The sequence below is a fragment of the Halichoeres trimaculatus genome, unplaced genomic scaffold (genome assembly GCF_033239565.1).
Source record: "Halichoeres trimaculatus isolate MK-OKI-2021-1 unplaced genomic scaffold, fHalTri1.1 fHalTri1_scaffold_17, whole genome shotgun sequence".
NCBI lineage: Eukaryota > Metazoa > Chordata > Actinopteri > Labriformes > Labridae > Halichoeres > Halichoeres trimaculatus.
Window position 1 is genome coordinate 8,302,641 of NW_027437195.1, and position 26,472 is coordinate 8,329,112.

The 26,472-nt window shown below is 38.6% G+C and overlaps 2 protein-coding genes across 2 annotated transcripts; both read left to right on the plus strand.

Annotated features, from left to right (window-relative positions):
• Positions 1–252: 252 nt before the first annotated feature.
• Positions 253–3,875, plus strand: LOC141806859 (potassium channel, subfamily K, member 16-like). The gene is made up of 5 exons (XM_074692545.1): positions 253–465; positions 711–825; positions 3,115–3,281; positions 3,368–3,536; positions 3,667–3,875. Exons 1-5 carry the CDS (start codon positions 253–255, stop codon positions 3,873–3,875), a joined length of 873 nt encoding a protein of 290 aa, XP_074548646.1.
• A 950-nt stretch (positions 3,876–4,825) lies between these two features.
• LOC141806857 (potassium channel subfamily K member 17-like) lies at positions 4,826–12,222 on the plus strand. Its single transcript, XM_074692544.1, has 5 exons — positions 4,826–5,056; positions 8,674–8,788; positions 11,037–11,203; positions 11,292–11,460; positions 11,706–12,222. Exons 1-5 carry the CDS (start codon positions 4,841–4,843, stop codon positions 11,960–11,962), a joined length of 924 nt encoding a protein of 307 aa, XP_074548645.1. The 5' UTR covers positions 4,826–4,840; the 3' UTR covers positions 11,963–12,222.
• The last annotated feature ends 14,250 nt before the right edge of the window (positions 12,223–26,472 follow it).

Consider the following 26,472-nt stretch of genomic DNA (forward strand, 5'->3'; position numbering starts at 1 on the left):
TCTGAGGTGGTCTGACCAATCAGAGGTCGAGAAGGGAGACAAGATGTTTGGAGGAAAATCCACTTTCAGCTAAACCCTAAAATACAGAATAACCTCATCCATTCCTGATGTGGCTCAAGCATCAGATGAGCTGAAAGTGACTTTTTAAAACTGTTTTCATGTTCTGCTGGATTCAAAACCATCACCTGCAGCATGGGGAAACTACTCATGAGACTTTAATCGCCAGTCGCTCTGTGGTGTCAGAAGAGGTTGATGGCGAGGTTCCAGCTGTCGCAGGTTACAGTGAGCTGGACCGTGATTCTGACCCTGGCTCACTTCACTTACCTGCTGGTGGGGGCCATCATCTTCAGAACACTGGAGCGAGATGCTGAGAGCAACAACCGAAACCACTTCCAACTGGAGAAGCTGAGTTTCTTGGCTAATTACACCTGCCTGGATGGGCCAGCGCTGGAGAAGTTTGTTAAGGTTTTCCTTCTTTTCATAACTTACAATAAGCGCCATAAAAATCAGTCTCCAATATTAAAAATGTATTCTTCTAAACTGATCAGATATTTGGATTAAAGTGCTCTTAAAATCAGAAAACAAACAGTCAATACATTGATGAAGAATAAATCTAGAAGTGTGCCATGACCCAAAACGCTTAATGCACAAATTAAAGTTTGCTTTTTCAATTTTCAAGTGTGACCATAAACTGTTTTGTGTGTCTGCAGGTGATTCTGGACGCCTGGGAAAAAGGAGTAAATCCATCAGGAAACTCTACAAACCCCAGTAACTGGGATTTCTGCAGTTCCTTCTTTTTTGCAGGCACAGTTGTGACGACTATTGGTGAGTATGTCTATAGATAGTATGAGAAATTTCCTCTCTAACATTATTCATAGACACAAATTGCCAGCTGTCTCTTGATACCAGATAATCCGTGGTCAGTAATATGCTTTGTAAACATCAGCAAACTCTGCTTTTGACCAAGGCAAATGTTCTCCATTAGGGGGCGATATGGCAAAAAGGTGTCAGGGTTTTTTGTGACAGGATCAGGATCCAGATTTTATTACGTTTTCAGCCAGCAGACACTTTCTGATCCTGCATTCTGAACTATTAGTTACTAAATAGTTACGCTATTCAGTAACTTTAAACTGGTTTTGTGTCCTCTAATGTGTTTTTTCAACTCCCACATTTTCACATCATGATAAATACATTCATTTAAAGACGTCAGCCGTAAGAGTTGTCAAGTTTCTGCAGAATGAACAGAGCCTTAGCTTTAAAGAAGTAGTGTCGTAGTGCACAGTACAGATATAGTTTGGTGAGATGTTTCTTGGTTTGTGGCCTTGACCGATAAAGTCAATGTTTACATAATTTAGAGCATGATTAATCAATTATAAGATGAAAGCTAGGGGTTTTATGGAAATGGACCTTAGGCCACATTGAGTTACGACTGGCCCCTGACTTTGGACATGCCTGCTGGATGGTAAACAGCCTGTTGGACATTCTAGAAAAGGAGAAAATGTGTATTTTCATCTTGCTTTATTGGTTCATTGTTTGCCAAGCAACAATACATGTTCCTTACTGCATGCTGCAAGTGTAATAATATCATCAGAGAATCTCTGATTTTCCTGAAATCTGATAAATGATTTCCACTTAACCAATTATTGAAAATTTCATCTCAGAAATGAAAACACAGACATTCTGCAATTATTATTTAATTTTTGTAAATATTTTCTCAGGTTCCCAGGTAATTCCAACTCTTTGCAAACTTATTTTTACAGTTTAGTCTCCAAGAGTCTCCTTTTTTGAAACTATCGCCAAATTTCATATTTGAATTTTCAGAGAAGGGGTATACAGGGTCTTCCCAACTTACCCAGCATGTTTTAAGCCAGTTATAGATATTGTGCATGAATACTTAGTAAGGGTCCAGGAAGTTGACTTTCTGTTTTTTTCTAACCATGGGAAACTCCCATAATGCATCAGTCTCTTACTGCATCCTGTTTTAGGTTTTATACATTGACTGTCTCATTGAACAATGCCATTTTATAAAGTCCTCTTGAGGCAGATCCTCTCCTTTGTTTTTGCTTTTTTTTCTCCATCTAGTGCAAAAATTAAGTCTTTCTTTTTCTTTACATTTTTTTTGCAAAAGCACTCCAAAAAAACACACACTAAGATCCTGCTTTAATAGAATAGAATAGAATAGAATAGAATAGAATAGAATAGAATAGAATAGAATAGAACTTTATTGCCATTTTAGCAAGTACAGCGATTGAAGGAATACCCAAACAATAGGGAATAAGGAATAAAAGAAAACAAACACGGTGACTAAATATATTGTATGATCTTATAAGAGGTAGATTGAAGACATGAAAAGATACAGTACAGACAGTAAAATAGTTCATACCTGTGAAGCAGACCCTGAGGAAAGAGGTCAGACAGAGTCAGCAGAGCATGAGGCTGCAGGGAGTGAATTCCTGAGGTTGTGTGTCATGGCCCCAAACCTCTTTCACCGTTAATCTTAAGACTGAGCGTGTCTCAGGAGAAGTTCTTCACATTTGACCCGAGGAGGGGAGTTGATGAGTTGGAGGGATTCAGTCGAGTCACTTTTGCGTAACCCTGACCTGGTTTTGCTCCAAGTTAGGGTGAGTATTCAGGAGCAGATCCCACAGTATGAGTATGAGGCAGAAGAGACCCGACAGCCTGGGTAAGGTGAGATTGACTGTTTGAGTCATGATGGGTGGTTGTGCTTGATCACTGACCTCAGTCTCTAAAAAAGAATCAGATGAGATTAGACTAGTAGCTGGAAAGATAAATCAACTTTCATGAGGGTGTGAAGGGCTTATGAAATGCTCCTCTGGGCAACTTGTGATTTCAGTTTTGATCCATGAATTAATTGTTTACAGCACTGATAGTGTCAAAGTGCTGAGATAAACCCAGATGATCTCCAGATTTAAACAGTTACAGGTGGATACAGTCAGAAAAAACATTAAACAGAATCTGTTCATGCACCATCTAAGGGCCAACATTTTAACTTTCAATAGCAGGGGTCCCAGGACCGAGCCCTGGAGGACACCACAACACACCTGATTAAAATCAGAGGAATCAAAGCTGTGATATTGGTTTTCTTGTCCACAGGTTATGGAAACCTCTCCCCCAGCACAGTGTCTGGTCAGGTATTCTGTGTGTTTTATGCGCTGTGTGGGATCCCCCTGAACCTGGCCTTCCTCAAACAGCTGGGGAAGTGTCTCACCATCCACCTGGGCCGGCTGGAGCAGGGAATGGTTTCTGTTGTTCCTCATAAGGTCTGTGAGTTAGCCCAAAATGTATGAACCCTATTACCACCACAAAGCACTGAACAATAACTTCTTCTGCTGTGTTTGTCTGGCAGCAAACAGTGGAGGCTCTGGCTGTCAGCTTGTTCTTCATCTCAGGCAGTCTGATGTTTCTGGTCATCCCTCCTCTGCTCTTCAGTTACGTGGAAGGCTGGACGTTTGGAGAGGGCTTCTACTTCGCCTTCATCACCCTCAGCACCATCGGTTTTGGAGATTACGTCGTGGGTGAGTAGAGAAAGCAAACAGGTGTTAATGAGGCGGAAAGACCACAGACATTCATGGGAAAAATGTTATAAAACAAGAAAATGAGAATGAACTCTGCATGTTCTCACATGTTAAATAATTTCTTTCACAGGGACAGATCCGGACAAGCAGTACATCTCTTTGTACAGGAGTCTGGCAGGTATCTGGATCATCTTCGCCTTGGCTTGGCTTGCTCTCATCCTCAACATGGGGGCCAGGATAATGGAGCACGCAATCGGCCTGACTCACCCGGGCTTTAAGAAACAAGAGGAGGAGGAGAACGTGTCGTCCAGTAAACTCGAGGACTTGTCAAAGATCTGACAGTGGACTGTAGATGAGACTCTCTACTTTCATATTCAAGAAGAATAACTGTAAATACTGTGATTAACAGGACATTAACAAATCAGATGTGATGTTTTTTTATATAGTTTTAGAAAAACTCTTCACAAGATTTTGTCTCCTTTTTAGAGAAAAGCTTTGTTTAACTTTAGAAAAAAAGGGGTTTTTAGTTTTTCTTTCTTCAGCTGGGCCCAGGAGTCTGTTCAGTGGGTCTTCAGACCTCTTCCTGATCCACTATCTCTCACACACACTGGCAGCTATGATAAACCTTTGAAAGGGAACGTGTACTCATGTACGTTTAGCGTGTGTTCCCATGTGTGGCCACATCTGCGTTTGTATGCTGATGGTAAACTGCGGTGAGTTGAGCACGGAGCGCTATCTTAAACAAACCCATTAATGAGGATGTCAGTGTGAGGTGACCTGGAAGCACACAGAGACTGATTACAGGAGCAGCTGAGATACAGGAGGGCTGGGTCCTGCTGCTCAGGCTCTTTAGACGCTCACTGACGTGGACCAGAAGTAATGGGAAAGCTTGAAGTCTCAGTGTCTGTCTCCATCCAGTCTGAGGGAGAAGTGTTATCTCAGAGAAAGATGTGCAAACAAGAATTAACTGGTAACAAGTCAGACATGTGGATAGAAACCATGAACTGTTACTTAACTGACTCATAACCTCAGACAAAATAAGAAGCATCTCTGAAATTTGACTTCAGCCATTGTCTTCCTCACAGCTCAATCCCTGCCGCCGTCTCCTCTTCTTCTTTCATCCCTCTACATTTGCATGCCAGGCCACCGCAGCGACTGAACACTGATGTGCATTTAGCTTCATTTGCCTGCGATGCTTGGAAAGACAAAAAGCCTAGCAGGCAAGCTCTCACTCCTCTCTGTCTCCAGCTGCAGAGGTCCAAGGCGCTGAGTTATCCAGCTAAAAGTTGTTGCAGGGGGCTGAGATGAGGATTAAAGAGGTGTGCAGCCTGGCGCGGGTGCCCTCCATCCTGGTGCTGGGGCTGATCTATGTGGTCTACGTGCTGATTGGAGGGGTGATCTTCTGGAAGCTGGAGGGAGATCTGGGAAAGAAGGACATCAGTCTACTGCTGCTGAACAAGAAGAAGGTGCTTTCAAAGTACACCTGTCTGAGCCAGGACGGCCTGGAAGCAGTCGCTCAGGTGAGGAAGCAGAAACACAAACAGGAAATCCACAGAACTGAGCCGTGAATCTCTGATGGAAGAGGAGGAAGTGAGGGGGTTTAGAAATGGGGGAAAAAAAGTATTTTTTTAACAAGAGATATAAATTAAACACTTTAGATTAATATGTATTTTATCTGCACAGTTGTTCAGTATCAACACGCTAGTTTTACACAGAAGCCACTAAATTTACATCAGGGCCACAGCCCTGCTTCTTTTGCATTTTCATAAACAGACATTTTCTGATTAACAAATACTGAGGCGTATGACAGAGGAGAGTTTTTCCCCTAGCAAATAAAAAACAAATTATAGTTATAAGTGCTTGTTTGAAATGAAATTGTGAAGTTTTGTAAAAGCAATGCAGCTTAAGGAGTTACACAATGAGAAAAGTCTAAATGGACTGGAAGTGCCACTTGAGAATTACAAGAATAAGGATAAAATGTGGATAGAGTGCCAGGATACTAAAACAGTGAGTGGTACATTTTCAATATAACAATAGAAAAAAATAAACATATAAAATGACAATGGTGTGTAAAACAGAAGATGTAGATTTGAAAACCACAGAATAAAAAGAGATTATAATACATTTAAAAAGTCATTAATCTGTGTGGAGAGTATTGGGAGATGGGAAATGATCTTCAAGTTCTTTTAAAAGAATTAGATTGAAGTCATTTCTGATATCTACAAGAAATAATTAAAGATTTTGGGAATAAATCTGGAAAAACTAAACCCTCAGTAGATGATCACAATGTCCCCACTGGTTTACAGAAGTCTCAACAATTCTTTATCCAATGTTTTCACTCTTTTATATTTCAATCTCTCTGCCGTAACATGGATTTAAAAAAAGCAAATTTACTGAATTTTGTTTGAATGTCACTTTTTGTGCCTTTTTTCACTAATTTTTCTGGCTGTCACATTTGCGTAGTGATTTAATGACCAGGCTCATGTGTCATCACCTGAGAGGTGGACTGAGTGCCGAGGGCTACACCCCACTTTCACTTCTTAAACAAATCAGTTTGTGTGATTTCAAAGGGGAGTGATGTAAAGAAGCAGTCTTCTCAAGATTCGGGCTCAGGAGTCAACTTCTTATTAACTGACAAGAAGTTAAATGTGATCTTTATAAAGTCACAGAATTAAAATGAATTATATTGAATTATCTGAGTTAGAAAGGGAACAGAGTTTGGTGGCTGATGGAGTTTTTAGGTCTGAGTAATGCCCCAGTGAGAAGAATGATTCTTAATGTTTTATGAATATGCAGGTTCATTCATTCATTCATTTTCTGAACCGCTTATCCTGCTCAGGGTCACAGGTGTCTGGAGTCGATCCCAGCTGTCATTGGGCAAGAGTCGGGGTACACCCTGGACTGGTCGCCAGTCACTCACAGTGCTATACAGATTCATTTACTTTAGAAATAACACAGGCAGGTGAATGTTACCTGTACACCAGGTGGTGTATGAGACTCTTGTAGTCCATCTATATACTCAATTAAAAAGGAGAAAAAGAGGAACACCTTCAAGAAGGTGAAACTTTTCTGAAAAAATTAGTCATTGGCTAAAATAGATTTTCCTTCTCTCATTCTGTTTTTATCACCTTTTCTGTTTTAGGTTACCTTCATAACATCTTCTGGTTGAACTCTAATTTTCCCAGAGGTGATGGTGTTCTCATTTTGTAACTCTGATTCTCTGTCAGAAACAGAATCAGAATCAGAATCTCTTTATTGTCCCGTGGAGGGAAATTGGTTTTGCAGCAGTGAACACAAAAGATAAGGTAACAACAATAGGGTTAAAAAAACATAAAAGTTATAAAACATAAAAATACACAAAAACATTAAATGTTTAGTTCAGAGCTCATACCAAAATGGAAATTTACTACCAAGTAATCTGGGGATAAAAGAGACCTGAAGTCTTATAGTCCTCCTCATAGGAGCCTGAGTGGATGATTGGGACAATTCAGAATGGCATTAGCCTTTCTCAAGACTTGCCTATCATAAATAGACATTACCCTGGCCTGCTGACAACCTGAGATTTTTCCAGCAGTTTTAACAAGACTGCCTAGATGATTCTTGTTATTCCAGTTCAGATTCAATAAAACTACTGTAGAAGAGAATCACCATTTCAGTAGAAACCTGGAAGGTTCTCATTTTCCTCAGGAAGAACAATCTTTGTTGAACCTTCTTGGAGGTTGCGTCAGCATGGGGTTCAAAACACACTTTGTTGTCAAGGACCACCCCCATATATTTATAGGTCTCCACCATCTCAACATCAGCACATTTGATAACTGTAGGTGGAGTAAAAGAGGGAGACTTCCTGAAATTGATAATCATGTCTTTGGTTTTTGATGTGGTAACTTTACATGTGTTACATCCCAGATTATTAAATACTTTAAAGCTACTGATGTTGGACACACTTCATAAACTGAAACTGAAGTGTGACATTGTTTCTAAATTCCCATATTGTGAAATTTTCTGATCTGTTATAAAATTATGCAAATTATGTTCAAAGCAAAATCAAAAATGCTCCCTGGCTCAATACAAAGGTTCTTTTTAATTCAAGACAGTCCATATGAGCTCAGTAGTGTTTGTGAATTTGCTGTACAAAAAGCTAAAAAAGGTATGAAAAGGAGGTGTATCTCCATTATTGGAGTTGAATTCTGTCATGATGCCAGCATAAATTTAAAAATGTGCCATTCTTTTTTGTTTTAAGAAAATGGTTTGTAAAGCTATTTTTGAAATGTAAAAGTGTGATTAATTTTCTGTGTTGTTGTTTCTTTGCTTTTCTGGAGGTTGGCAGCCTAAAAAGTTGATTACATAGGATAGGCCTTTATAAGCAGTCTACTTCTGCCTATGCCTATGCCTCAATCATTTTTCAACACATGACTCTTGATTCTGTTATTTTGTGTGAAATGTCAATATTGGGTACAATATTTGGTGTTGATATGACTGAATAAAAATGAATGAATTAATGAGCCACATTCACCTGGCATGTCCAGAAAACTATCAAATTTCAAGCTATTAAAACTTATTTTGCCCAACTGGCAGTTAAGGCATAGGTTTTTTATGTGCATCTTAAAATAATTGTTTTTAAGTCAATCTGACTATTTTTACAGAAAATAAAACACCAACGCTTTCTTAGGTTTCCATTTTTACAGTGTGTTATTTGAGGAATGGAAAAACCTTCTGTCATCATGCAGCCTGATGTGACTTTGTCTCGGTTCATTTGTTTTAAATCTGAGGTATGTGTTTCTAAAGTAGGGCAACATTTCAGTAACACATCTGTGTGAAATTATTGCATCATAACTGAGACACTTAGATAACCAGGTCACAGCCTGTTCTGTATTTCCTCGGGGAGTCATTTCCCACTCTTGTGCTGAACTGAAGACTTTTTATGTAACACACTGTGTCAACATATCTACTGTGCCTAACACACTGCCAAGAGGGAGACGTTGACCTTACAGGCCTCAAGGCGGCAAATGAGATCTGGATCAATCATGATCAGGAGTTACACAACTTCAGGGCCTGAAGTCTGATCTGGAGTCTGACCTAAAGAAGACAGCCAGGCCTGTGTTCAGAAGCTTTCACACAGCCTCATTGTGTCTTTCAGGTTGTTCATGACGCATCTAAAGTGGGCCTGAGTCTGAGGGGGAACAGCACCTCGGACGGCTTCTGGAAGTTCACCAGCTCTGCTGTGTTCGCTGCCACTGTGGTCACAACAATAGGTTAGACAGCATGTATCTGATCATGTTCCATAACAGTCAATGGGATTGGTAATGCAACTTTTTTTACGCTGCAAAAATGATTGTCATTGTAAGTCTAATTTTCATCTGGGGCCACAGTCACATCACAAGTCCTGATGTCATGTCTTATGTTAAGGTAGCCATAAAGAAGACGTGTATGTTTGTATTTGTTGCTCTGAAATATGTTTAAAACGGGGGCCCACCATAGACTGTATAAAATATGGACGTTGTCTCTGGGACATCACCCGTCTGTAACTGATGCAGTGAAATGAAGCCAATCGTTAGACATATGGCCATATTGGACATAATAAAGGCTTAAGGTTTCCTTTCTAACAGCTACAGGGCGCCTATCCATCACATGAGTGAAGCTGTGTCTCTGACTGGACAATCAGATGATCCTAATATCTTCTAAATTGCCAAGTTAGAAATAAATTCACCCCCTGTACAGTGTGTACTGATAGCAAAATCAGTCAAAGTATTTTTTTTTTTTTCGCTTGGTATGTGCATGGTTTTACTTTACTATTTTTGGTTAAGAAGAGAAGAAGGTTTCTCTTCCTTCCCAAAATAAAGTAGTAAAATATTTTTGTGTAGTTCTTTATATTTTCCACTATTCTGTATAGAGGATTCAAAATAGTTTGCGTAGGTCGGGCTTCTCCGGGGCATTTTTTTGATCTCGCAAAACTTTGGGAAACCCAATGTACACATTAGTTGAATAGAATAGAATAGAATAGAATAGAATAGAATAGAATAGAATAGAAAAAAATACTTTATCCCCGAGGGGGAATTCAGGAGTCACAGCAGCAATCGAGAAAACAAGAGTAAGAAAGTGCATAGAAAGAGCAAAAAGCTCCACAAGAAAATAGATGATGACAGCTTGTCCATCATTGTCCAGTTCAGCCAGCCTCCACCTCCACAGGGTCCAGGACTGAGCTTCTTCAGCAGTCTGTTCAGTCTCTGTCTCCTGGATCCTGTCTGCTCACAGCAGGTGAAGCTCTTCCAGTGTGGTGTTGGTGTCTGATGTTAGCTCCGTTAGCCATGTCCGTGAATAGCATGATGCTACTATGCCTTCTGGTATTCCCTCTGTAGCTGGGTTAGCATGGCTAGCTCATCCATCTTATTGGAGATAGATCTTACGTTCCCAATGACAATAGATGGAAGGACAGGTCCATGTCGTCACCTCTTAGCTCACACCTGAGAACCAGCACGTCGTCCTCACCTCCTTCTCCTCACCTTGAGGGGAAACATCAGGCCTTACACCAGTTAGCATTGGCATGCTACAGGCTGCTAGCAGCTGATTTCACATGAAAACAGTGTAGCCATGGTTACATGTAGGATCTCCAGACAAACACAGGAGCAAAAATAGTAAAAATATCACTGAAGACAAAACCAGTTTGGTGTCCATGACCAACAAATGAGCCATACACAGTAACGATCCACTCCAAAGATACAAAGATTATGAAAAAGAAATGAAAAAATCACAAAATTACTTTGCTAAGTAGTATGCTAATTAAGTATTTCTACCTTATGTATATCAAGAATACTTCTGAATTGACAGGCATGCCATTAAGAATGTGACATTTTTACATTTACAAATATTTAATTGCAAAATAGGTTTTTAGTTTAAGATTCAACATTTTCAGTATGATGAAGGTGAAAAGGTATCAAAATCATGGTTATTTAAAAAGTTTAGTCAATTCACAGTTCTTATAATTGAATTCTGTTAAAGACGTTTTTCTTTTACTGAAAGTAGTTGTAATACATCATGCATTTCATTAAAAGAGTATGTGTTTACATTTTCTGAGAAAGTTAGTCATCATTATACGTGCGTACACATGGTCTGAGGAAGTTCTATTTCTGTTTGCAGTGTAAGAATGAATTTAAGTAAGAATATATTAATGAATCCAAGATTTGTTCTGTTAACATTCTTCACTAAATTCACTTTATGTAGTCAGTGAAGGAGGCCCACTGTTTTTAAGCCCTGTGAGGCAGAAATGAGGATAATAACACTTGTACAATGAAAAAATGTATAAGTGAACAATATATTTCTAATATACTTCTACCTGCCTTTCACTCAGATAAAAAAACCAGAGTAACTCAGAGAAATAAGGAATATTTCCACCAACAGGAGAGAAAATAAACTTAGACCAGACAGAAGCAGATGGTGGACACATGTAGGAGGTAAACAGAAGGTCGTAAACTCTGCCCTCCTCCTTCACCTCTGTCTCTACAGGTTACGGGAACATAAGTCCCACCTCCACCGCCGGTCAGATCTTCTGCGTGTTCTTTGCATTATTCGGGATCCCGCTCAACATGGTGGTGCTCAACAGAGTGGGCAAGTACATGCTGGTCATGGAGAGGAAAATCTCCGACTTCCTGGAAGGGAAGACTGGGCGGAGGGTGAGGAGATGTTTTTATATCACTCATTCACTCATTAAAAGAAAACTGTCTCACCTGACTCCTCCCTCCCTTCGCTTCCTCTTTGCAGAAATGTACCCGCTTTTTTGTCCACCTGGTGTCCTACCTGTCTGGAGCGGTTCTCTTCTTCGTTGTTCCGATGATTGTATTCCAGCAGCACGAGGGTTGGACCTTCTCTCAGGCCATCTACTACTGCTTCATCACCCTCAGCACCATCGGCTTTGGAGACTTTGTGGCAGGTAAAGCCTCAGAGGAGTCACTTATCATCCTGTCAGCCAACAAATCATTTCCTGATGTCAGTTTTATTCATTAAGTTGATTTACTTCACAGTTTAATTCTGTGTGCTTTAAATTCATGATTAAGACCCTGATGAAAGATAAAAGCTGTTATGTGGTGTTACATTCCTGAGTCTTCTCTGGGTTTTTATGCTAAGCTGTTAGTACATTACAAAAATGTAAACAAGCACTGATTGTTTGGTTTACAGACAGTAATCCAGACAAAGTTTACCCAGAGTGGTACAGCGTCCTCATGGCCAGCTGGATCTTCTTCGGCCTGGCCTGGCTTGCCTTAGTCATCAACCACTCCATCGACATCCTGGAGCGGCTCAACACCCATTTCAAACAGTGGTGGGCTGGAGAGAAACCAGAGGAAAACTCTGGAGGTGAACAGGATGAAAACCCTGAGACTCAGGAAACACAGGTGGAGGATGAGGATGAGACAAAGAAGAGTCCAATAACTTAGTAAGTAAGATGTCAGCGAGGTCGCACAGTGATAGAAAGATCTGTCTTTGGATCAGGATGTAAGTGACGGGGATGAATCATGGATCACGGCTAAGCCAGTGCAGAAAGTGTGTATGTGTGTGTGTTAAGTGTAAATATTTAGAATCTGTGATGATGCAACCACACGTCTGTTTCTCTACAGCTGCCCCTTTAAGAACGACTCATTTTTGTTGAGTCTGTTTTATTTGACAGCATACAGCATCCAGATGCTGTGAGCATTTTATTTCCTAAACCATGATCTCAAATTCCTGTTTCTACTTTGAGTAAGTCTCCCTGACAAGTGCCTTTAACTTGCATTCTCTCAAATGACCAGCAGGGGGAATCTTACTGAAACCAGATAAGCCGTTTTCACTGGATTTAATCCTCTGAAAAACATGTTATCAAACTTATGATGTTGTTTAGTTTAAGTGTTTTCACACAGACTATACAAGGTAGGTGTGAATGCCCCCTAAGTCTCCTGGTCAGGTCTCCTTAAGTCTCCAGACTAATTTCCTAAAACATGGCCTCATTTTGGGTCAGATAAGCTCTATAGTAGGGCATCCTGATAGACCAGGGGCTTATATTGTAACCTATTAACTAGGACAGATGTTTCAGTATCCATTATCATGTCAAAGTATGTTTGTTTCTAATGTCTCAAATCTAAATATGACACAGCTTTTTGTGTTTTACACCCCCCGGGGCCTAAACATGTATAAAATTATGAATATGTTTCATGTATAATATTAATATAAGTTCAATATAAGTTAAGCAATGACGCGATTTTTTTTAAGCATTGTAGTTATTCTGGAAACAAACTACTTAAAATAAAGAGCAAATTTGTTGTAAAATCCTCTCCAAATTTTATAAGGAGAGATACAACGGCATTGGAAAATAATAAAAAAAAATAGCTGGATAATTTGTCAGAGAACTTAATTAAAAATTGTAAATGTTGCTTTAAATGCTCTGCCAGGACTAACCATTTAGTGACAACTGCAGTGACACCTCTGGCAATAAGTATGAGTGTTCTTCTGGAATGCAGACTTCATTTCCCATGAGCACCATCAAACAAAACACATGACACTTACCAAGGACTGTGTTTGTTTTGGAGAACAGATCTTTTAAACTCTTCTTTTCTTAGTTCAAAACAACTTTCTGTAGGGTAAAGCTTTTTGCAAACTTTGTTAACTAAGTTTGTAGTATAGTGTCCAGAAGGTGAGCAGACATTACATTATCCCAAACAGCTTAACCCACCAATACTACAGAATCAATCCAAGAAATCTTTTTATTGGAAAAAAAAAAAAAAGACATTTGTTACTCTTGATTCTGATAATCTCAATTTAAATAAATGGATTGTGACCAAAAAAAAAAGATATCAAAGAGAGACAATTTCAAGACCACTAATAAAGTCAGTCAGTCACAGGTCATTTAAAGTGCTAAACCACAGGTCAGTAGGTATGAAATAAAATTGTATCGTGATCACAAACTGTTAAAAAGCAGGTTTAAAAAGAAAATTCAATTCAGTCTTGGACACAGCAACGCAGTCAGTCATCAAACTGCAGCTCGAGTGGAGTCTTGAGTCCACTGTTGCTTTGACTGTAGTAGAAAAACATGCAAACAAGTTCTGGCTTCAGCTTGTGGTTAATGAGTACTTGGGGAGGAAAGTGAACTTGAACACTGTGTTATCAAGGTCACCATGCACCACAATCATAATAATGAAAAAATCAGCTCTTAAATAAAAATGTATAAAGGACAAATATAAAAGAACGGGTTAACTTGAATACTTATATGAATACAAGAAAGATACTCAGATACTGAGAAATAAAACTTTCAGGAACAATGATGATGATTTTGCACTGTTTCAAATTCACTTATCAAGTCCTCTTGGGGCTTTTAGAGCTAACATTCAGGAGGATGAGAAAAAAAGAACCCTCCAAACTGACGTCTCCCTCACTGTTAAAAAAAAATGATATAAACAGGATTTTTCAGGAAATGAAAAGCTGTTTGCAATTCTTATGTTCTTGGCCCAAAAAATTATTTCTTTTGTATTGAACCAAAGTCTGTCTGCAAACACTTTTCCAATTGAATTGGTTGAAATACCCTGTTCATTCACTAGGTGGTGTTATTACACCAACACCTCTGATATTAACCATTCAAGCATTGACATGTTTTGGTCTGTGTACTGCCACAATCATATGAAACAAAAAGTTGTATTGACCACACTCCTCCCACAGTTAAAGGAAGATAATTGTGTCTTGGGTTGAAAGACATTTAAATAAGTCCAAACAACTTTTGCCTTTCACATTCTATCAAATGTAAATTCTTCTTTTGGGATCATTGAATAAACGTGTACAGTTGTGACTTTGCTCTCTCTGGGTTGTATGGCTGTATGCTGTTTTATGTAACATACTATGCAGGAAAGAACGGCTCAGGACGCAGCAGCACGGACAGGAACAAACACCTCTGGAGTCTCATATATCACAGTCAGTCAGGCGGGCAGGCAGGCAACACTGAGGAGGAGTGAACGACAAAGACAGACAGCCGCAGTAGGACGAGGGGATGGAAAAGTGCTGGGGATGTGGAAAAAAGGCCAGAGACATAAAGTTGGTGAAAAGGGGGACATTTTTGAGGCATGGTGCAAGGAAAAAATAAATCCAGAAAAGAAAAAAGAAAAAAAGAAGAAGAAGAAGAAGAAGAAGAGGCAGAGCAAATGTGTTTTCCTTTATTGGAATGGTCTCTAAATTGTGTCTGCTGTAAAACAACTGTTTTAGTTCAATCATGTGCCTTTTGTTTACTTGTTTGCTTTTGGCCCCTTATAGGCCCTGAGAGATAATTAATACTTTGGATTTGCCTCTATATTGATGATCAGTTTTTTTTACTTGATATTGTCTGGGATCAAAGGCCTAAGGAAATGACAAAAAGAGTTTCATTATTATTATTATTATTATTATTATTAATATTAATAATAATAATAATAAGAAGAATTATTATTCTTATTATCATTATTATTAGTCGTAGTAGTATTATCAATTTGATAAATTGGGTGGCTTTGGCAACTTTTTCAGTAAAGTTTTTAGTAAATATGCATTCTTCCGATGCAGAAAACACTTTTATTTCTTAAAGAGTTTCAATCTGAATGTGATTCTTACTGCAAAGGGTGTGGATGATTTCATAAGAGCAGCCATTTTGAAAAGGGTCAAAACATAACTTAAGATGCCTGTAGTAAAATGATTATCCTTAAAGATGCTGTGAGGAGGATCTGTTTTAATTGGACCACCTCGCCACCTTCTGGCCCGGAGTCTCACACACACTGTCATTAAGATGTCACTTTTAACCAGGCGTGTGTTTGTTGTGGAACAAATTTTCTGGGCTTGCAACCGGACACAACACAAGGTAAGGTATTTATCAGTTCACTTACGTGACAACAAGGAAACTTTGAAAGTTTGTACCGTACGTCAGTTGCTGGCTGAATGTGGTGCTACCAAAAGCCTGGTGTTATGACCTGACACTGCTAATGTGACAATGAGCAAACACTGTAAGTTTGTACAGTAGTTTAGTCAGTCAGTAGTTTAGCGCTTCTATCAGCCGGGTGCTGTGAGACGTGTTGGAAATGTGTCAATGAATCCTGGTCATGTCCTGTCAGTCATCTACCAAGCAGAGCTTGGTAGATGACTTTTTAAACCTGCTTTTTAACTTAACCTCACTGTCGTAGCTTGTGTTTTAGCCTTTAGCTTGTGCTCTATCACTCTCCTGTTTAGCTTTCTTCTGCTCTTCTGTCCTTTTTCTGTTTGACAGTTAGGCTCAGTGTCCACTATCTCTACATAAGTAATCACAGAAATCCTTTTCAGCAGAGAAAACACAGATTTCTCCTCTCACTACTAAACTTCATCAGCTGGCGTGTTGTCATAGAGACTTAAACATGCCATAAATCAATGCGCTCCCTGATCAAAAAGCTGAGAAGCAGCATTTGGAAATTCCCTATATTGGTGCTGATAATCTCATTTTAAAGTGTGGGTTAGGATTAGGCATTTATCTTGAAGTAAGACTTTTTCAATATCACTTTGTAACTCCTCACAGCCCTTTTAAAGGGAATACAGGGTTCAAGAAAAGAGCAATGTTCTTCTTCACATCAGTGTTGTTCCTCCGCTTCAGAGGCTGTGAGCTGAGCTGCTGTTATCATCAGCTGAGCTTCTTTTACAAGTCTTCCAGATCTATATCAAACTAAAATCTTTTATTGTGTCAACAAGAAAACAAAAACAGATCTCACAAGTGACACTTCGTGTACTTAAAACAGCCATAAATAACAGTCGCAGTCCAGCCTATTTCTGCTGTGTCACATGCTATTAAAATGATTCATATCATGAAAAACGTTCACCATCCAGGAATTTTATCAGGTTCCAGCATGGAGATAGTTTCACCGCCCAGCCCTGTTATTATCCATCATCATCAGGGTCAATTACATTATTGATAACATTTACTGCTCTGAACATTTGGCTGCTGTATATTACTGCAACGCGTGGCTGTCAGGTGTGTCAATGTGTCCTGGATCTCAGAGTAGCACACTTGAGGGCATCATTTCATTTCCTGTTGAACTTTAGCATTATTTCTAATGAGAACATGCCAACGCAGAAAATATTATGTCTGATAATCAAGTTTGATATGGAACCCCAAAAGATTCATAACTAAGATAAATAAAAACAACATTTTGAAATAGATACCATTTTGATAAATGAATGACAAAAATGTGATATGCCCCTCTGCCTTTCAAGTTTTGCCACTAGCTCTGAGGCAAGTTTGAGGGGTTTTTATTTGATTGAAGAGTAATGTTCCGTTTGAATCAAGAGTTGTTTTGTTAATCATGATTTTATACACTGAATGGTACCTCTTTTGTAATAAATACAATAATAAGTACATTCAGTTTGAGTTTATGTTGTGTCTGTTTCTTTATTCTGTTGAATAGATCTGAATTCTGTGTCTTCGGGTGCTGCTGGTCTCATATCTCTTTAATAGCGCTTTTGCAACATGTGCTTTGTATGTGATGACTTAAATACTAACTTCTACATCACAAATGCTGAATTAAAGCTAAATAGTATGTAGTTAATAAAAGTGAAGCCAGCATGGGTGTAACCTAAGGGATAGGTGTTACACTTTACAATAGGGGTCCAAGAAGCATTCAGTAATAATTAACTCCGGCTAAGTAATGCTAATAAGGCGCTCCTATGCATTTTTTTTAGGTTTCGGGTTACTGGTGTTAAAGGTTACATAATGTAACTTTTAATGATTAATAATGTATTGATTATCTCTGAGCAGTTACTGCTTATTAATGTTCAGCTGATTTGTTAATTAATGTTAGAGTACACATTATATTGCTTATTAAACTTAGAATTAATGCTCAGTAAAGCCTTAACTAAGGTATCCTTGTTGTAAAATGTTATCCTTAAAATATATTTTTTAACATATTTCATTTTGTTTCATTTTATGTTTTGCTTTTTTAATTGATTTTTAACCCTTTTTTTCATGTTTTTCTGACCTTTTCAGTGTTTATTTCTCTCATTGTGAAGCACTATGAACCGCCTTGTTGCCAAATTGTGCTATATTTTAACACGCCTTGCCTTGTGGGTAACACTTCTACAGCATAAGTGATGTTGGGGGTGTAGGATGTGCGTCAAGAGAAATGTGTCCTCTCAGTCACCCAAAACCATCTCATCCTGATTTTAGCTTCACTTTGTTTCACTGTGGGGCTTTAGGGGCTGTCAGTGCAGTCATGATGATATACTGTTTGTACACAGTGAATACCTGGAGGGTTTAGTCCCGCCAAGTCAGATATCAGATCAGATACTTTGTCTGCTGATGATGCTGTAGGGAAGTTTCATCAGTTTGAAGAACTGCTTTCACTAATACCACTAATTCTGACTTTAAATTTCTGATTGTTTTTGCTTTGATGATTAATTTGCTTTCCACTGCCGCGCCAAGCATGTTTCATGCTTCATTCTTTCATTCTTATCATTTATTTGTTGCTACTTAATTTTATTTGTGTATCTGTTATTGTTGTCATTATTTAATGATCCTCACAGCTTGGGGTTTCTACTTGAGTCACAGAAATTATAGGTTGTTAAAATAGTAACTACAAACTGCACGCTCATAAAATGTGAAATATGATGAAGGTTATTCAACATGTGCCTTTCGAGCAGCATAATTTAACACATTGTGCAAAATCTCCAGAGAATGTTTCATTGATTGCCTCCAGTCTAAGATCTGCTCATGTGTGTTTACTGTAATGGAGGGCATGCATAACTGTACAGCTGCACAGCTGCAACGGGGTGTGCACACATAACACGGTGCATTTTATTTCCTCTGAGGACCACAGACAGCTGTAATCACAAACAGCAGATCAAATTTCACGTGATCGTGCTGGCAACCAACACAAACACATATTTATAAGACACTTTAATTTAGTTTAGCTGATAAGAAGTTATTTACGTTGGTATAAAAAGGTTAACACATTATTACAGGCACACAGGAGACAACTAAACACCAATAAGTATGTACACAAATTACACAGAGCCCCTTTGATTGTCTTTATCTCATCTGCACACGTGCAAGCAGCAGACAGGTCACATGAAACACATCTAAGCTCAACCACTCGTCATAGATCTGCAGCAAAGCTTCTTTGTTGTGACCTAAAATTATGATTTCTAACCCAGAAACTTAATGCTGACAGCTTTAGTCAAAAACAGACTGAAGACATTTATTTTGTAACTAAAACTTGCATCATGACTTTTTTGTTTGCACAGGAAACATGCCAGTTGTTGCAGGTGCAAACTTTATGTAGGATTTAGATTTTAATCTCCCGCAAAATTGTACAAAAACCCTCAAGAACTCCAGCTAGACTTTACACCAACAGAAAACAGAGGAGTACAGTCACCACTCCCAGCTGGACAAGACTCTGTTTAATCCAACATGAAAGTTATTAAAGTCCTCTCCCTGTGTGGGTTAGAAACATTTTTCTGCATTTTCCATGGCTGATTTTATCTTTCAAAACGGGCGATCAGAGAAGCAGCTGCACTTTTACGAGGAACGTGAAGCATCATGTGAAGTTATGGAATTGAACATTTTTTCCCCTCAAAATAATACACAGCATTTTATAATAATAATAATAATAATAATAATAATAATAATAATAATAATAATAATAATAATAATAATAATAGTAATAATGATAATAATAATAATAATAATAATAATAATAATAATAATAATAATAATAATTATTATTATTATTATTATTATTATTATTATTATTATTATTATTATTATTATTATTATTATTATTATTATTATTATTTATCTATTTATCTTTTTTGCAAATTACTAAAAATAAAAAAACTAACACATAACAAAAAGGAAAAAATAAAAAAGTGAAGCAATGTGAATTCTTTGTGGATGTACTGTACATGTGACCAGATATCTGTTCCATAAGATTATATCTTAATTCTTAAAAACTTAACCTCTGTATCTTTACAGTGCGTGGCCTGAGCTCTGTCGTAATTTGAAAATTCTTGTGCCAAAAAAATTACGTTTTTATTAGACAGCTATGCTTTAAATAGGAGCTTTTTTTTCCCACTGCTGTGGTTGGCTGCTGTGTGCTGCCGTAGCTTTGCCGTCATGATTTCTGCATTTCTAAGGCTCTTTCACCCTGCAGTACAAGAGACCACTGTTTATGTCCGTGTGGGAGTAATTAATAGCTCATTGTCGTAGCACAACCAGTTATCTTTATCCAAGCTGAACCATGTAGTCTGGAAGATCAGACCGGGAACCTTATACCAACAAAGATTTTAAGTTTAAGGTACAGTAACAGGTCATTTCAGAGCAGGAACAGAGCGTGGACTGAGTTAAAATACTGAGCTAGTGTTTCATCTCCTGCGGACAAAACAGCTCATCTCCTTTCTTTGAAAACTTAATCAAAGACACCTTTCTTATGCAGGACTGACCTGGATTTCTTTCTTTTTTTTTCAGAAAATAAAAAATAGAGACAACAACATGTTGAAAATGTTTTTAAAAAGAAAAGACAGAGCCACTTCGGTAACCCCCTTGAGACATTGTCGGAGTTAGAGCTTTCTGAATCCATCTTATGCCGTTAAAACAATTTGATTATGTTTTTGTTTCAGAGGAAAGTTACATAACAACCTTTCAATTGTTCTTTGAAGATAAAACTGATAAATAACCTACATAGAAAGAATTTATATTCATTATTTGCTCATGTGCTCTCATTGTTTGATAAATACAGCACCTGTAGTTCAGCAGGAGTGTTAACGATTGCATGTGTGCTCTTTTGTGGAAAAGACTGACAGCACAGGACACAACTGGTGGCCCATGGGACAAATTTGACCTGCTAGAGTTTTCCACCCAGCCCCCAGAATATTACTGATAAATACTCTTATGAGGGCCTCTGACTGCTCAGGATATGACTCCTTGAAGCTCACACACTTTTGTTGCAATCGTGGATTATATTCTTTGGCAGTAGCGACAAATTTGGTTTCAAATGGGGCACACCGGTACGGCATTTCTGAAAGTTGGCACTATACATTTTTATACTTATGAGTCAATAAAGCAAACTCCTTAAGATACAACACATTCATTCAAAACAAGGCCCCATTCAGCCTGCAATCACATGCATAACATCAAGTCCAAGAGTCAGGTGAAAAATATGGAGCTAAATAACTCGCTGAGGTGTGTTTAAAGTGATATGATATGATATGATATGATATGATATGATATGATATGATATGATATGATATGATATGATATGAGGGGTTTTTTTTCGTGCAACATATGTAACATCCAGTTTCATCCAGGATATGATTTATTTTCAAGAAGCAGAGTTGCATAAACACACTCTGATGATTCAGACTAAGGATTTCCTGAAATGACAAATTTCCTCGTTTGTTTAAACGGAACTTTAGTTTCCAACTGGCCAACTACTCTGAGACTACGAAACACTCAAACGGTCAAAATTAGGCAGAAATAATAAAGCACACAGTCTGCATGTGGAAAATTTCAAACTGGTTCCTTATTTATGGAAAATACTGGCAGAGTTGGCACCACCAGCCATTGGTCCTCGTTTTAGGTTTCGTCCACATTTCTGTGCTGCTCTGGTTCAGAGGTTGTATGCCAGTTTAACCAGAAACAGCCCCGTAACAACTTTACCTCCACAGTTTAGAGCAGCCATCTGTCATCTGTGCTTGTTTACATCCAGGTCATAGAGCAGTATAGCTTTTTAGACATGACATTTTGGGCCTACTGTAGAATATGTATGTATATCATTCATGTAACCAAATAATAATTCTGATGATGTTTACCATTAAGTTAACCAAACTTGCACATCCCTGCTTCAGATAATGAAAGAAAACAACACCACAGCACTGAAGTCTTGGTTTATTGAGTGTTTTAATCCTTTCAGATTATTTTAATTCATTAAGGGAAATCCAGTTAGCAGGTCATGTTTGAGAAGGCGTAGAGGAATTAAGGAGACTTTCACTGCCCAGAGGTTAGCCACAGTCAGATCTGAAATATTCAGTCCCGTTCTCATTATCTCATTATCAACAGCCTCAGTTTTCATCAGATTCCTGTGAAAATTAATCATTGACAAGCAGAAACATCTGCTGATCACTGTGGTGAAATACAAACTGATAACTGAGGTTTCACTGAGACAGTAGCTATCAGGCTTGTAAATAAATGGTATTGAGATTTTAATCTGTTCAGTGAGACAAATATAAGTGTCACAGAGTCATGAGAGATAAATCACGATTATTCACTCTCATTGCCCAGCTTTGAACTGTAAATAACAAACCGAGGGTTTCCCTGACTGCACAGATTTCCACTCTTTCACATTCATCCTCCAAATTTGGCACCAGTGGAGCTCAGCTGATGTGTTTGCCTTATGCGTGTCCCTCTGCACCCCCCTCATTGGACCTGTGCTCCCACATTTGAGCCAATAAGAGAACAACATGCACATCCTGCCTCCAAAGTCCCGTGTGAATTATTTTCCCTCCTCTTCCTCTTTCTCCTGTAAACCGGCTTTGACTTTCTGTGACACACTTAAAGCTCAGAGTTGAACCTCTGTAACCTCCAGGTCCCTGTGACTCACTGCTCTGACCTTTGTGTTTGTGTGCAGTTCTGACTTCTTGTTTACTTTTTACTAGGATATCAAGACAAAGTGAGAAGACATGTTACTGTACTTAGGTCTTTTTTCTTAAACGTAAAACTTGCGTCCATTTGTGTGGTGTGAAAACCATTATATTTATAAAGCAATCCATGAACCACTTGATATTTCAGATGGTCCTACATGTATAATTGTGGAAATACGTAATTTGATAATGAGCTGGAGTGACGGTTATTACAAACCTTAAGTCTACTATCAATGGTTTATGTCCCATTACAGTGGTAAACCACTGATAGTAGACTACAATTCCACACAACAAATGACCCTAATCAATGCATTTTCCAGGGATTTCACTTTGAAATCATAATAATCTAAAGGCAAATAGTCTGATGCTGACATGAAAGCATCAGCCTGTCTGTCTCAGCTGGAGAAAATCACAGCACCTCTGTGCAATAATGGACTACTAGATACTATGTTGCCAGAAACTGAGCCCACCTCAGAAGACATATTTGTCAGGAAATAAGTTTGACTTTCAGAACATCAACTAAATTCTAACAAATTTTCTGGCTAACAGGCCTTCTTTCTCCGTTGCTGGGCACTGCCCAAGTAGCTGCCTGTTGCAGCAGCTCTCTCGTCTTTGTCCGTTTCTTGTAATTTTTTTCGTCTCTTTTTCGTAATCTTTGTTTTTGGATTGGATCATTACTTTGTATGGTTCATGGTTGGTCATGGACACCAAACTTTTTGTGGCTTCAGCGATATTTTTACTACTTTTTCTCCTGTGTTTGTCTGGAGATCCTACATGTATCCATGGCTGTATTGTTTACATGTGAAATTAGCTGTTAGCAGCCTGTAGCATGCCAATGCTAACTAGTGTAAGGCCTGATGTTTCCCTCGAGGTGAGGAGAAGGAGGTGAGGACGACGTGCTGGTTCTCAGGTGTGAGCTGGGAGGTGACGGCGTGGACCTGTCCTTTCATCCATCGTTGTTGGGAACGTGGGATCTGTCTCCGGTGGGATGGACGAGCTAGCCGTGCTAGCCCAGCGGCAGAGGGGCTGCCGGAGAGCAGAGTGGCATCGTGCTGTTCACAGACGTAGCTGACGGAGCTGACATCGGACGCTGGCCCCACATTAGAGGAGCTTTGCCTGCTGTGAGCAGACAGGATCCAGGAGACAGAGACTGAACAGACTGCTGGGGAAGCTCAGTCCTGGACCCTGTGGAGGTGAAGACTGGCTGGGCTGGACAATGATGGACAAGCTGTCAGCATCTATTTTCTTGTGGACCTATTTGCACTTTCTATACACTTTCTTACTTTTGTTTTCTTGATTGCTGCTGTGACTCTTGAATTTTCCCTCGGGGATAAATAAAGTATTTTCTATTCTATCCTATTCCATTCTAATTTATTCTATTCTTTTCAGTTCAGATTTTCTTGCAATCATTTTGATTTTCTGGCTAACAGGCCTTGTGATTTTCTAAAGGCCCTCCGATTTTTTGACTAACAGGCCTTCTGATTTTAGGCCTCCACAAAGAATCCTTCTGATTCTCTTACTAAAAGGCCTTCTTATTTTCTGACTAACGGAGCAGTCTGAGAAAAGGCTGGATCTTGCAAGGAATGTTGCAGTGTTTTTTCCCAAAACTGATATATTAAAGAACTTTATCTGACATTAAATTTCTCGTCTGCAAGGAAAAGATAGCTGAGATGGATGAGATCATTGCTATATTAAGATTATATAACAAAATTTCTTTTCTCCAGTGGTCAACATGTGTCAACACTGGTCATGGCTGGGGGAGACTGCTAACAGGGCAAGCCTCTTGAGGTTTGCCCTCGAGCATTTGGCCTGGGTTCAAATCCAGCCCCTGATTTCTGTCCAGCATGACACCCCTCACTCTAACACTGTTTCCTGAATAATTTATCATATCAATAATTCTTTTTTTTTGTTTGTTTGTTTGTTTATTTTGATTTTTTTCTCCTACACAATCCACAGGGATGACTGCAGCCGTGAGAGGACACTTGTTTAAAACTCCCTGTTGTTCCTTCATTTCTTTAAAGGGACAAAGACTCTCATCTATTAACAACTGGTCTATATAGATTTTTAAAGAAAGTTTTTTGTCCTCAAAGGCCATCATATCACTAATTTTCTTCATCGCATTAAAGCTCTTTTGGAAGCTTTTTAGAAGCTACTTCTGCCATTAGACTCTGTGACAGTTTTGATTATCTCAGGGCTGACAGTTGAGCATAACTTTGCATAACTTGGGGTGTGGTCGGGTTAACAGACAGAAGGACACAGTGTGGAGGATGGTTGCCTCCAGGCCCAAATTCCCCCTCAGCTCCAGCTTTGTCTGTTCATTGTTGTACCCAAAGTTAGGTTGAGTCAGTATTTCCAACATGGCAACCAAGGGGGTCACCAGATGAAAACTCTTATTGTGCCTTTAAAAGAGTTTGGTTAGCTTTCCATAAAAGCAGCAAGCAGAAATATCTCTCAGAATAATGTTTTTACTTTCCTGTTCCTTCAAAAGTTTGTTCTTTCTTTAGTTCTGGATTGAGTACTGGAAGTGAATCCTCTAAATGAAAACCATTTCCATACCTGAGGTAAGAATGTACGTACACATACTACCTCTTACAACTTCAAACAAATCCCAACAACAACTGTGATCAGGTGACCTGACAGGTACTTTTGTATTCTGAGCTGACAGCAGTCACATGTGCTGCTGCTACACACAGGAATGTGAGGCTGTAGCCTGAAAGGACAACCCGATCCAGCTGTGATGCATCATGACACACACACTGAGTCTGAGACCTGTGTGTGCGCATGTGTGTGTGTGTGTGTGTGTGTGTGTGTGTGTGTGTGTGTGTGTGTGTGTGTGTGTGTGTGTGTGTGTGTGTGTGTGTGTGTGCGCTGAGGGGTCGCTGACATTCGAGCGCCCCTCTGTTCTTCTGTGTTTTTGTCTTTGCCATGACGTCACAGAGCGCCTGTCTGTATGCAGAACGAGAGATGTTGAACACAGAAGAACAGGATGTTTGTCGGCAGAGAAGGGCATCGCCTACCTGACAAACACAGAGGATCAGACTGCAGGGAGGCTGAGTGACTGCCTTACTAACAACACATATGTGACATGACATGTGACATACTGTCAGGCATGTCTGCTGAAGTGAGTTCAGAAAAAACACATTCTATCATTTTGTCTAAACAAAAACATTTTTTTCAGTTTTTTTACGTGTAAAAGGTTCCCAAACAGTCAGCTTAAACTATGCAGTGAAAATATTTCACCTGTTCCACAAAAACAGCTGCAATTGAAGATACCAACAACATGTCGTGGTAAGTGATAGAGGAGTCTATTTTTCTATGTAAAGCTATATCACATTTTTTTATTCCAATTTCACAGCAACAGTATTGGAAAATGCAAATTTTAAACATTTTTTCCCTAAATACTGGGGCAAAATTATAATGATACTAAAATGAATCTAAACAAAAAATTCTTTCTTTTTTCTCTTTAGTCTTGCTTACCTTTACCATTATTATTATTATTATTATTATTATTATTATTTTTATTATTATTATTATTATTATTATTATTATTATTATTATTATTATTATTTTCAAAAGGCTTTTTTAGGACTTGTTTCTGAAATATTCAAACTAACATGTTTTGTCATATTTGCCCCTAATATGAAGTCTTTCATAACTTTTATTTAGTTTTTTGTTATCATTATTATTGTGGTGCATGGTGACCTTGATAACAGACTGTTAAGGTTCACTTTCCTCCCTAAGTACTCATTAACCACAAGCTGAAGCCAAAACATGTTTTGCATGTTTTTCTAATAAAGTCAACTCAAGTTGTAGTTTGACTAACTATGTTTCTGTGTCCAAGGTTGAATTGAATTTTCCTTTTAAACCATTTTTTTAATAGTTTGTGATCCTGATACAATTTAATTATAAATCTACTGACCTGTGGTCCAGCACTTTAAAGGCCCTGTGATGACTTTATAAGCGGTCTTGAAATTGTCTGCCTTGTATATCTCTGTGTGGTCATAACCCACCTGCCAAAATGAGATTAATTTAAAAAATAAAAGTAAGATCTGAGAAGAAAAGGACTCTTTGGATTTACTTTGTTGTGATAGTGGAAACTTGAGCAAGATGACATGTCTCACCAGCACCAGGCTGTGAGTAACACTTAACACATAGTCTGTTCACCTCCTGGACACTAAACTACAAACTGAGTTTTCAAAGTTTGATTATTGTCAGGTTTAAAACAATAGCTCTTAAAAGAAGATCTACTCTCCAAAACAAATGCACACCTTGAAAAGAGTCATGTCTTTTCCACAGTAGGTGATAGTGC